At 45.9% G+C, this 12,507-nt stretch overlaps 4 protein-coding genes across 4 annotated transcripts; all 4 read right to left on the reverse strand.

Moving 5' to 3' along the window:
- Positions 1-1,910: 1,910 nt before the first annotated feature.
- C8R40DRAFT_1265159 (uncharacterized protein) lies at positions 1,911-4,221 on the reverse strand (the record flags this gene model as incomplete). Its single annotated transcript, XM_046233904.1, has 8 exons — positions 1,911-2,218; positions 2,422-2,439; positions 2,575-2,640; positions 2,688-2,916; positions 3,024-3,130; positions 3,502-3,643; positions 3,970-4,038; positions 4,094-4,221. The coding sequence occupies 8 exons, from the start codon at positions 4,219-4,221 to the stop codon at positions 1,973-1,975; spliced, it is 1,005 nt and encodes a 334-aa protein (XP_046086517.1). The 3' UTR covers positions 1,911-1,972.
- A 1,514-nt stretch (positions 4,222-5,735) lies between these two features.
- Positions 5,736-7,310, reverse strand: C8R40DRAFT_1069441 (uncharacterized protein; the record flags this gene model as incomplete). Its single annotated transcript, XM_046226108.1, has 7 exons — positions 5,736-6,110; positions 6,170-6,274; positions 6,326-6,403; positions 6,459-6,755; positions 6,817-6,870; positions 6,930-7,058; positions 7,116-7,310. 7 exons carry the CDS (start codon positions 7,308-7,310, stop codon positions 5,736-5,738), a joined length of 1,233 nt encoding a protein of 410 aa, XP_046086518.1.
- Positions 7,311-7,533: 223 nt separating this feature from the next.
- Positions 7,534-8,593, reverse strand: C8R40DRAFT_1189131 (uncharacterized protein; the record flags this gene model as incomplete). Its single annotated transcript, XM_046233033.1, has 7 exons — positions 8,421-8,593; positions 8,259-8,369; positions 8,107-8,208; positions 7,959-8,054; positions 7,826-7,902; positions 7,681-7,766; positions 7,534-7,633 (listed from the first exon to the last, which is right to left on the reverse strand). Exons 1-7 carry the CDS (start codon positions 8,497-8,499, stop codon positions 7,534-7,536), a joined length of 651 nt encoding a protein of 216 aa, XP_046086519.1. The 5' UTR covers positions 8,500-8,593.
- Positions 8,594-9,099: 506 nt separating this feature from the next.
- C8R40DRAFT_1170509 (uncharacterized protein) lies at positions 9,100-11,881 on the reverse strand (the record flags this gene model as incomplete). The annotated part of the gene is made up of 6 exons (XM_046231549.1): positions 9,100-9,145; positions 9,193-9,650; positions 9,700-10,089; positions 10,149-10,616; positions 10,665-11,309; positions 11,678-11,881. The coding sequence occupies 6 exons, from the start codon at positions 11,879-11,881 to the stop codon at positions 9,100-9,102; spliced, it is 2,211 nt and encodes a 736-aa protein (XP_046086520.1).
- Positions 11,882-12,507: the final 626 nt, after the last annotated feature.

The raw sequence follows: 12,507 nt of genomic DNA on the forward strand, positions 1-12,507 counted from the left end.
AAATGGTTTAGAAGCAAACCCGTCTCTCCCGCGAACAGAGGGTTCTCTTATGGAAACTCAATTCAACGCTCCTTCCCGTCAGTTGAAGTAACCACTCGTAAGTGCTTGATTTGGGTCATCCTTCCTTTTCTTGCGTAACGTGTTAATAATACATAGGTTACATAGTTTACTGTTACTTGGACTTTAATTCGTCCTCGGGTCGTTGTTTGGTCGGGCGCAGATCCGTCATAAACCCGTCCGCAACTGTCGATGGTCACAGTGGCACTTCCACATATCTCCACACATCTTCACACATCCGACGTCCATTCCCTCATCTCTACCCTTCCAATGGCAGAAATACGCTGATATTCCGTTCGAAGATCGTTCCCGAGGCTCGTTCTATGCAGTGACTACCTTCTTACTTTCATGCCGCATCTACTGGCATTTACCCACTCCCGAATGCAACGTAATTTATATCGGAATTTGTCCCAAAGGTTTTACAACCTTGTGCTTCTGCTCGAATCGCTGATCGCGTGCTCCCCACGACCACGACTCGGCCTCGCGTAAGTATTGCTACGCGTATATCATCCTCGGAAATTTCTGAGCTCTTCATATGCTTGATGCTATGTCCTGGCTATGTCTGTCCTAACGCAACCTATGCAATCCTATCCCGCATGAAATTCAGTACTAGTATATTTACCACCGAGGCATATGAAACACCTTCTGAAGCACCTTGGTGACCGGGCATACTTGAACAGAATACGTAGCTGCGGCCGAGAGCGGCTGTAGGAGATATGAGATTGTCAGTGATAATGGGGAAATTCTAATTCTTCGTTACTTAAAATACGGGGAGCGAAGTTGGCAACAACCTGTGCACTGTAAGAACCCGATTCATCTTTCTGAAACTCTTTCTCCCCTCGAGGGTTGATCATTTGTCACTCGTTTGACCTAGCGAATGTTCATGGGCAAGTCCGTCCAAAATCAAAAGGCTGAACTGACGTTGCCAGCTCTCAATGTCTCTCAATGAATCCGGATACGAATCAAATTAAATCTTGTTGACCGAACTCTGATTCTTGTTCTCCAACTCGTGTATCCAAGGGGTGCGAGGATTGTGGCATTGGTGTGGCACCAGGTACTTTATTTCCTCCATCGTAGGCTGACATGTTACCCCATTACCCCACATTACCTCCATATCTCGGTACCTTATGGACATAGTTGAGGTTCTAGTCTGAAAGTCCAAGCTAGAAGGCTACTGGAAGCTGATGAAGCCTTCTACCCATGAAGCTCGAGGAGCTGAGGCTCAACGTTCAATAGATGTAACTGGGAACAAATCACCACGTTATTTGAAGACACAAAATATTCAACACAAACCGAAAATCACAACTCTTTGTGATACCGTGATAAAAACAACGTTCAGAGAACAAGAGGCTAGCTTCTGGAGTTTGTAGGGATTCATCTGGCACTTATACTAGTAAGTACTAATAGCAGCTAAGAGTTTGTAGGCGCGCAGCTGGAAAGTGAGATATTGCAACATGCTGGAAGAGAAAATATTCCGCTCGACGGAATCGTCCCGATTCATAACTGATATACACAACAGGTATTCGCATGTGCGTGTGAGGCTTGAGCCTGAGCTCGAGCCTACAATGTCAGATGCGTTACACTGTGGGGAAGAGGGCGTTTTGGCGCCTCCAAAATCCGTCCATTATCCGTAGATTTTTACCAAATATTGACCGATTTTGGGACGTCGAAAAGTTTGTATAATTCTCAGATAGCCGGATATAGAATATAAAGCTCATATTATGCGGTTATTCTAAGTAATCTACCAATAAAAGTGAGGATATAATAATGAATTTGTGCCTCGCGATTGGTTAATATTTTCGGCAGCCAAAAATTTGAAATAATCGTAAAATAACCTACTAGTGAACATGAGGAACATATTTAAAATAATCGTACAATATTCTCCTATAGGTTGTATAAAATTTTCACGAGATATTCACCTCGCGAAAAACATGAGGTTGTTCAAAATAACCTCGCCGAGGTTATGCGTACCCGATGTCGGGACATCGAGATGTCGAGACGTCGTCGATATCGAGACATCGAGACACCGAAACGTCGTCGATATCGAGATGTTCGGACGTAGAAACGTCGCTGGTGTCGAGATATCAAGACGCGCGACGTTCAGGGAATTCGGGACGTGCCAGTTTTGACCTAGCATTAAGTTAGTAATGAACACCACGATCTATATAGGAATGACATAGCTTCTGGCCCCATCTATGAATACACAGAAGGCCCTGGGGAGGGCTTTTCCTGTCATTTATCAGAACATAGTGGCTGCATAATATCTACATAAGTACAGATACAATGAACATGTATAATTCTCCATACAGGGATCTAGTAAATTGTCAGTCTTGAACATGAAGACATGGATAACAAAGGTCATACCTTCAAGCTGTTGCAGCTCTTGTCAGAACATGTTGAATGATTGTGTTCCAAACAATGTAAATGTTACCAATGAATGTAAATTTTTCAATATGTACTTTTGTGCCTTCAGAAACAGCACATGAGCTTACTCTTCAGAAAGCAGAGTATACATACATTGAGAACAAAGAGTTCTAGGTCTATCCTGGCAAACAATCTCCAATAGGAGATGTGATAAGGATTCTGACAACAGATGAGCATCTCAATCAGATGGTATTATTGGTACTTACCTGCCCGCCTCCTTCGCGGGACCGGAACAGGAGGTAGCCACACACGGTCGGGACACGGACACTGTTTGTCCCACTCGGCTCGCCTTCGAGGGAAGTTGTTCGTGTGGCCGAGTTTCCAGAGCGTTCCGCCGAGGTCCACAAACGCGTAAAGTACGCCTGGCCCATCCGCCGCCAATTTTGCGCGCGCTTTCCGAAATGCGTACAAAGCGCACAGTTTATGGACGGGGCGCTTCGGCATCGGATCAGATACGAGATGATTAAGAAGAGAGGACTGGGGGGGGAAAAAGAGCAACATCAAATTAGGTAGAATAATGCAATAAAATGAATTAAACATACTGATTCTGCTCTGGGGCAGTGGAGAGAGCCAGTTGGATGGTCCAGAAGCCAGGTGGATTGTCCAGAAGCCAGGTGAGTTGTGCAGAACCTGGTGGATTGAGAAGAAGCTAAAATTGTTGTGGGTCAACTGCAAAACTAGCAGTGAGTGACTTGGTGACATAAGGATGGATGAGCGATGATTAGTCTGTAAATATTAAAACACTGTGGATTTCCCTGGTTCCAACAAACAAACAATGAAAACAGTGGCACTGGCAGAGGTTGAGCTCATGAACAGAGCAATACAGAGACCATAGGAGTGTTAGCACAATGTATTGGTGGACAAGTAAACATACGGGGCGTGAGTGGTCCAGACATTCAGAAGAACCATGAAAGATGGCCCGAAATTGAAGGATAAAAACATTGCATAACGAAAGGTGAGATATTGAGTGTGTGTATTAATTAGAGAGAGAGGAACAGATTGCGAGTTACGCTATTTTACCGTCCCTAAAAGGAAAAAATGGTCAAAGCGACCCTTCTCCGTCCATAAAAGGGAAAAATCGTCAAAGCGACCCTTTCCTGCCCTAAAAAGGAAACTCCAGACCCTGTCAAAGACGGCGGGGGAGCTCGAAAAACTCGGATATCTGTGAAATCAACGTAAGTCGTTAAATATTAGCTAAGATCATCGACTAACCGGCAGGTCCATTAACCCCGACTCAGGCAAATATGTCTCGCTCAACGTTGGTTGCTGCTGATACCCTCTAACGCCTTACTTAAAATATTGAACATACATAGAGCAGGACTAAATTCTGAGTACGTACCAGCCGTTAATAAGCAACAGATGGGGACAGTCGCAGAGGTCCCAGACCCAGGATCAGCCTTCATTGCCACGTTTTTGAAAAGATGGATTGACAGAGGAGAAGGATGGAAAGCCCGGTGACGACAGCCTCCCTAGCGAGTGAACGCCTACCGGGATCTATCAGGGAAGTCGTCAGCTCTTGAAGGCTTTACTCCTCTCGCTATATCGTTGACGCCCCGGCTACAAATAGTGTATTCAATGAAGTACCGGGAAATGAATACGTGAGACGACTAACCTTACACACTCGTGAACCGCCCTTGTCTCCTTCAGTCCTGACACTGTGCTTATTGCATCCGCCTTGTGATATGTACTTGTACTGCTATTTGAACCATGTAGAAGTACTTGGGTACCAAGGAGGGACATTGGATGCTGTCGTAGAGCATGTAAATTTGAAGGTACTAGGTCTGAATGAGGTCGATATTCAGGTATAGGCGTCGGATGCTGAGTAGGACTCCGAACAAGCTGTCTGAGATCAGATAGGCTGCTACTGAGTTTAACTCTGTAGCAATCGCCTTGTAGAAGATAGAGAACAGGAAAGTAGATGTCGCAAGGTGTTGACGAGATTTGCTATCCAGATAAAGATAGAGACTGCTACTGAGTTTAACTCTGTAGCAATCGCCTTGTGGAAGATAGATAACAGGAAAGTAGATGTCGCAATGTGTTGACGAGATTTGCTGTCCAGATAAAGATAGAGACTGCTACTGAGTTTGACTCTGTAGTGGAAGTCTTAGAGAGAAATCGTTTATGTGACTGTTACATGCGGTCACGGATCTGAAGTCCAGAGTCATGATCGTGACATCGAGACTAGTCTCCCCTTCATCATCTTCGAACATCACTTCGGCTTAGTCCTGGTTTTAAACCGGACAAAAGCTCGACAACTTACTGCTTTAATCTGTCTCGTGTCCTGTCTCCCAACGGTGACCTGCTTTACCATGGTAAGTACTCGATATCGTAACACGGTCGGCTTCCTGCTCATCGATGTTCCTTAGGACGAATCCGATCGCAACAAACTGGGCGGGGCTACTGATTTCAGTGATCAGGACAAGGATAAGGTGAGGATTTCTACACAGTCAGACAACGTTTTCTCATAGCACGTTAGAACGTGAAACTAGAAGATCGCAAGGAGGCTAAGTTCCGTCGACGACAAAGAGCTTTGGTACATCGCCTCACATCAATCATTCGAGAGTCCTAATTTTCCCGTATTCAGGCTGGCTCCTCTTATCTACCCCTCAACTCGCGATTGCTTGAAGAGGTATGAGAATGATTAAACCGGAAATAATCCCTCATTATCCATTTTTTAGACCTTGAAGAACATGCCCGCAGAAGATATCGATGGAGAAGTCGAGGAAGTTCCTCAAACACACCACAAATTATCATGGAGTAGTCCCTTGATCAGACAGTTCTACGACAAACTAGGACAACAGAACACGAAATGATGAAATCCGAACTTTCGTATTACTAGTTCGGTTCTTGTTCAACAGTTGTCCATCGCTGAGACTTAGAAGGAGTTAGTAGATTCAAGTTTCACAGTAAAGCAGTAATGCGGGAAATGCCCTGTAATATGATATGCCCTTCCTGGATACAAATACACCGTTTCACTTTGACTTTGTGATATCAAGCCATCAAGAGTACCAGCAAGGCTATATTCCATTCACAATGTATACCACGATACAACGAATGTCATGTTCAGACTCATCCACTTACACCAGCTTGATACCAGCTTGATTATTCTTATGACAGCTTATACTCATCCTTATGCGTGTCATGCGTATCCGTAGTGTATATTCACGCCATTACACGCCTTACTTTCACGCGACTCTAAAAAAGGAATTCTTCTCAACCCATTCGCTGACATTATGGCCCGGGGATTCAGCAGATCATGACGAAGGTAGAGAAACAAGGCTGGTCCTATTCTGTACATCCTCATTGTTAGCTAGCAAAGTAAGCTTTCTTCCCCCACCAACTCGATCCAGAATACTAACACCACCGGTGGTAGTCGCTCCAGCAACGATATACGCATCCCCGTTATCTACTCTTCCCAATGTTGGTGAGGAGTGGTGCTGCAGAAACGTGATGGTCGTCACAAATCCGTCGTTTGGAATGGACGCGTGGCCTAAGAGTTGACAGAGAATATCGGGGAGCGCTGCGCAAGGTCTTCTTCGCGAGGTCCAAATGATATGCGGAACTCGGAACGGATTGGTGGAGTCGAGGATAAGGGTGGCGCGATAGAAGCGGCTGGCTGATAGAATGGGCTAGGAGAGGAGCAAAAGAGGTGAGCCAATACCGATGATCCAGGGAACTAAATTCTCACCTCAGCTGGGTCAGTCCACGAGAAAGGACGGTCGATGTTTGAGAAAGGGAGAGCCGAGTCGTATCGCTCTCGGAAACTATTAGCAGCCTGATTTGCCATTATAGCCTAGGATGATCATTAATCAATAAATAAGCTGGGACAGAAAGATCAACTTACGACAGCTTTCATTATCTGCCGTCTGAGTGCGATGACGACGTTGAAGTAGCTCAAGCGCTCATGTGAGCAGCCTTCAATCTAAGAGTTAAAATGAGTGAGTGTCGGACCTGTGACCATCATAAAGTGAGCTCACCATAGCGTTGAATTTCGATGGACTAAAAACGGAGATCGGATGGAACGCAAGTGGTAAAAAAGATGTAATAATCGGAGGGGCATCTGAACGCGAAAAAGAGGGGTTCTCTGCGAAATCTGACGGTGGCAGACATAGTTTCGAAGTATCTTGGTAGTAATTTGGTTGATTGAACCAAGCGATAGCAAGATCACTCATGGTATCGGATGCAGGGGTGATAACGATATGGGGAGTTAGCCAAGGTGTCGTTGAGTCTATAGCAAGGATGTTTCTGCTCATATTCCAGCTTTGAAGGACATCCTGACATAGACGAAGGTCTTTTTGAGCAAAGTTTGTGCGCGTAAGAACAGATCCTACTCACATCGTCAAGAGATGCATCGAATTCGGGCTCATATGCATAAAACACGTCTCTGAACTATACCAACAGTAGAACGTTGAAGTTAGAAGTAGACAAAAGTCACGGAAAAATCTCACCTCAGCGTCACATTCGCTATCGGAATCAGCCAACGGATATTCAGAATTTTCAAGCTCAGCCTCGTGGAAGGGGTTTACAGCGAGCACATCGCGCGTTTCCTGCACGCACAGCGCAGCAGACGAGTCGACCTGGATATTATACAAACATTAACGAAGCCCTGATCCCGAAAGAATATAGACACACACCTTGAAGACTTCCCCTGCAGGTCCTTCACAAGCGAAATTGCTGGCAGCTGATTTCGCCAACGGAACTTCCCACGTTGATAAACGACGCGTCGTTGTTGGACGCGTCAAAGTAATTTTCGCCATGGAGGGAGGGAGGGAGAATCGAGAGTAAAATCCAATTTCGAGCCAGTGTGTAGATGACATCGGCGGAAACATTGTTGGAAAGGGGATTTGTTGATTATTGGTTCACCCGGTGTGGACGTTGATGGCAGTTGCTACGTCGGAAGTTCCAGGAAATTTTGAGGATTCAAGGACAATGGTGGTGGTGTTAAAGGAAGAAGGTTATATGACAGTTTGTTTTGACCAAGAGCTCGGAAATTTCAGGTCTTTGTGGTGGCCAATTCCTGTCATAAGACTCATGAGTCGACAAAGTCAGCAATTACATGCAACTCACAATATGACCACTATTGTTTTTGATCATGTTAGGAAGGAAGGCTTTCAGAGTCCAGAAATGCGCGAGCGTGTTAACCCCAATCGTTCTATGTAATTGTGAGTACCATTCCATGGCCATCAACCGGAAACCCACTGTTGCACATCCGCAGCACTTAAATCGGTGACAAGCTTCCCCTGCACGACGCCAGCGTTATTTACAAGTACAGTGGGGTGACCAATCTGATGACATGTTCGTTCTTTTTTGTTGACGAGCTAGACACGAATGCAACTGGGCATACCTCTTCAACAATCTTCTTTGAAACCGCCTCAACTGCATCCCACTTGGAGATATCACATTTGTAATAGACGATGTTGTCTTTTATGAGCCATGTTAGGCAATCGAAAACGGAGGGAGGCAAAGGCAGTATTCACGATTTTCGGAGACAATCGGGTTAACGTCGAGTACCACTACAGTCACATTTCGAACAGCGAGAGTATTTGCGAGCAGTTCACCGACGCCGGAAGCGCCTATGGCAGTTTAAGCACGAGCTCAAAATCGGATGTATTCATTGCCACATACCTCCAGTGACTACAACAATCTGCTCGCCCCAGTCGAAGCGAGGAGCTCTGAACAGAAGACTGCCTTGGTTTCTGTACAAAGTTGACAGCCAATCACCGAGCCCTGTGAGCGCTGTGATAAGTAAAGTCCACAAGACGGAAAGATATACATACAATAGAAGCATAGCAGCACGTAGTAGCCTCCAGACCAGAGGACGAACGGGTAACTCGTCCCTGCACCTGAGAAAACGTAGAGGACAGGAACGAACAAGACAAAAAACGGGCCTGGAAAAGAATTCTCAGTTGTTGGTAGAGCTGGTCATACGCTTCACGCACTGAACAAGGTATTCTTCAGCACTTTGAACACCAGATCAATGTCCAGCGAATCAAAAACCGGAGATACGTCGCGATTCATACTGGTTGTTTTCAAATCGGTTGGTTAGTGCTAGATGGAAGGCGCAGCCTAGAGAAAAGAATGTGGAAGTAGTAGAAGAAGTTCTGAGCACGAAGAATGAAGAAAATACCGACATTGGGCATTTATATAGTGCATGGACGCTTAACTGAACAACAGCGTCGTTTCATGAAAGATCTACGTTTGGGGAAAGAATAAAGGATGGTCAGTATTTGTTAGCTTAAGTGCAAGATGTACAGGATTTATCAGAACCGCACCCTGGCTGATTCTCCTTGAAGTCGTGACTTCACCAATGCTTTATAAAATGCCAATGCCGGTCAGCGAGCTCGATACGGGTCATGCTCACGATATTCACGGTAAATCAGACAGAAAGCAACAGGAAATTGAGTGCTAGGAATACGGACAGATTCAAATGAACGATGGCATAACGTTTGAAAACTCCACCTCTTGTGTACCATCCTTGTCCACTTTGATTTTGTACTTTCCAGGACTAACGACTGGACGCTTTGCAACCTCGTCAATGCATCTCCACAAAGTCGCGAGTCTTCGAATGTAGCCTCCGGATCATGTATCTACAAACAAACAGAAATTCAAACACTATAATCAGGCCGTTCCCTGCGCCTTTGTATAACCTCTCTGTTGTAACGTCCTGAAACGGTATCAGTCAGAAGAAATGGTATTCAAAAAAGTACCAACTTCATGAGGTCTGGAGGAAAAACAAGCTTAACGGGTTTTTTTGGACGAATCAACTCATTGACGAAACCGCTTCCACCCTTTGACCATCCAGGTTCTTGTTCTTCAAGCCATTGTGCATCGTAGAAGTTGGCAGGCAGTCCACGAACGTATTTGCTTTTGGAGGTCTTATCGTTTCTATCCACACGAAGGCGTGGCGGAGAACCTCGCGAGAAACTGAAATGGAGTTGGTCAGTTGTGCATCGCCCTTCAAGATGGCAATAGTCTATGAGCCGGAGATGGTTCTTCAATTCGACACTTCGCCACTTGGGCTCCTTGATGATATATTGCACACGGGGCTTCTTCATGCCAGGATCCTCTTCATCAGAAGACATTCCTGCAATGCCTAAGTCATCGAAAGTGCCCAGGAAGGGTTGGAGCGAGTAGAAAGTGACGAGTACATCTCTTCGTTGATGGAAAAGCTTATTAAGATATCAGTAAATTTCGTTGAAGAATGTGCACAACACTCACAGTATTCTTCCGCTGCCACCTTTTGGAGAATAATGAACGAGGCGTTTTGTCACTGTCCTCCGCCATTTTCTGCTTGTCTTGCCAGCATGTGTGAAGTGATTTGAGTCTCACAAAGAAAGCTTTGCGGAGAGCATCGCGAGCTTGAATGTCTAGATCAGGAACCAACTTCTTCTTCACAAGGATGTCTACAAAGACATATGAAGCACCCTGATTCCACGGCGATTTGGAGCCACCAGCAATCCAGTAGCGAAAATTATCAGTTGAGCATGGACGTGCGAGTGGATTATTTTTGAATGTTTGAGCGAATTCCTCGGCTTCTTCCTTGGTAACAACCTCTGCCAGGAGATCTTGACCTTCCATTATCTCGTTAAGCCATTTACGGATTAACTCCTATGTCGGGGATGCGCCGGTGAGTCACAAATAGATATCAGTAGTTCATTTGCCTGCACCTTTTCTTTGAGCTCTTGGAGGGGCCGACGTTTCACCTCTCCAGAGTGATGTTGACTCTTCTGGCTGCGATTGGGAATATCATCGCTTGGGTGTCTTTCATCATCACCGTCCCCACCTCCGTCTCCCTCTACCTCGTCATTATCTTCGCCTTTGTCTTGGCCTCGATCCCCGTTGGCGTTGTTATTGTTGTGAGCGGGGCGGCTCCCCTCATTCATAGTGGAATCTTCGCTGTCATTACGCTGAGTCCTGCTCGTCCCGTGAGTATTCCTGCGCTGCTCCTTACGATTTCCAGACATCATATCAAGTGTCTCCCCGATACGACTGAGTATTTCTGCATTGAGATCGAGGGATTTAGCCACCGTGTCTATCTTCTGGTCCTGTTTCCAGAGTATGTCGTCATTGGATTGCTGAAGGCGAGAGTAAATCTCCGCCATCATCTTTGTCTGGTTGTCGAATAAATTTTGCAACTACGGAAAGACTGTCAGACCAAGTCCGTGGATCATGAAAGAACCTACAATATCAACAGGGCTTTGATCATGAGATTGAGAGCCTGACTGAGCTCGTGGCTGAGCAGAGCCAGGCCGATGAGAAGGTCCAGGCTGAGTATCTTCATGGACTCGCCTTTTTTTTTTGATTTCTGGACAGTTGGGGATGGTGGTTGCTGATAGATACATTTGAAGCTTATCTTTTAGGGATATGATAGGACACACCTGCGGCATTTTGTTTCTAAAGCCCATATAAAATCTTGGAGTGGCATCAATATCGACCATTTCATGATCTGCGGGTGGGGGAGTTCGCAGTGGAGGAGTTTGTGGTGGAGGAGTTTGTGGTGGAGGAGTTTGTGGAGGGGGGGCCTGTGGTGGAGGGGCCGGTGGGGCAGGTGACGAATACAAGACCGAGGTCGAGTTCTGTGGCTGCGGTGGAGCCTGGATTGGACTCCCCGGAGAAACCTGTGGTGGTGGAGGCATCTGTGGTGTCATTTGCAAGGGCTGTGGATTCTGTGGATTTGATGGCAGCGGATTTGTTTGACTGGGGCCCTGAGGCGCTTGCACATCATCAGAATCTACAGTCATCCAAGAGTCAGAATCGCTAGAATCTTCGACCATACTGGCAACATCCATAGAGAAATCTGAGACGAATGCGAGACCGGGGACTTTCATCTTCAAAGGAATCGATGAATCGATGTTTTCTTTCGGAGGTTCAAATTGTAGTCAAGCGATCATTGATATAACCATGCATCTGTTAAAAAACATGCACGAACGGCGACCTTCGCTAATTTCGCGCAAGTGTCGCCCTTTGTCGCCGTCTGAATCTTCCCCTTATCCCTCCTTATCACACATGTCTTTGAAGGATTTTGAAGCAACTTGGCGTCGTCGGATCTTACGTTATTCGAGTAGATAAGTACATGTGAGGAGACATCGTCTCATTCAAGCAAACGTCATCCACGATATTACAGGATATCACCTTCACAAGCTCAGGTCTGATGAGTTCTTAGTATGTTGTACCGACTGAAGAGCCCAGTACATACCAGCAGATCTCCCAAGCCGATTAGGATTTCCTTGATTGACATTGAAGATGGGCCTGATGATCCCGCACAACGCGCCACAGGAGTTGGTGGCGGTGGAGGCGTCGCAGGAACGGATAACTTGGCAAGATATTCCGGCAATCGACCGGAATCCATCTCTGTCCAGGGTGTAGGGAATAACAATGACATTGCGACAACTATAGCCATCAGAAGGAAGATGATGTATCCCGCATTTGTGACCATATGTACCTGTGTGCCGTCGTGTTATCAGGTAACGATTTCCTTTAGAAAGCATAACTCATGATCTTGAATAGAATAAACTGCAACTTGGATACACGAGAGGAACTATCCTTGGGATTTTCGGTCCATATCATGATTCTTGTACGTTCGCCACAGTTTCCATCCCCAGTGGCTATCATTCGACGACCATTCTCCAGTTCGGCATAAGCCTTGGCATTGTGGGTGTACAAACCACTAGATAATCAAGAAACAGTACTCACCAATGCAGTCACCCACGTTTGGTCTGAAGTCAAAAATTTAAGCAATGTAATTGAAAAGAGCTCGTGAACTCACCAGCTCTGTCACGAAGCGGCAGAGGCGGAGTGACTAACGGAGCGGGAAAGCGGAGCGACTAAGCAGAACGGTGAGGCGGAGCAACTGGACAAGGCAACAAGGCGGAGCGACTAAGCAGAACGGCGGCAGGCTGGTCCCAGATAATGACAGAGATATATTGAGTATCGTAGTCATAGGTAATAATAAGTAAGCACATACCTGGTCCCAGATAATGACAGAGAGGTCAAGATAAGGGACCAGGCTGTGGAGGGTTGGCTATA

This window comes from Lentinula edodes (assembly GCF_021015755.1).
Source record: "Lentinula edodes strain Le(Bin) 0899 ss11 chromosome Unknown C8R40scaffold_17, whole genome shotgun sequence".
Lineage (NCBI taxonomy): Eukaryota > Fungi > Basidiomycota > Agaricomycetes > Agaricales > Omphalotaceae > Lentinula > Lentinula edodes.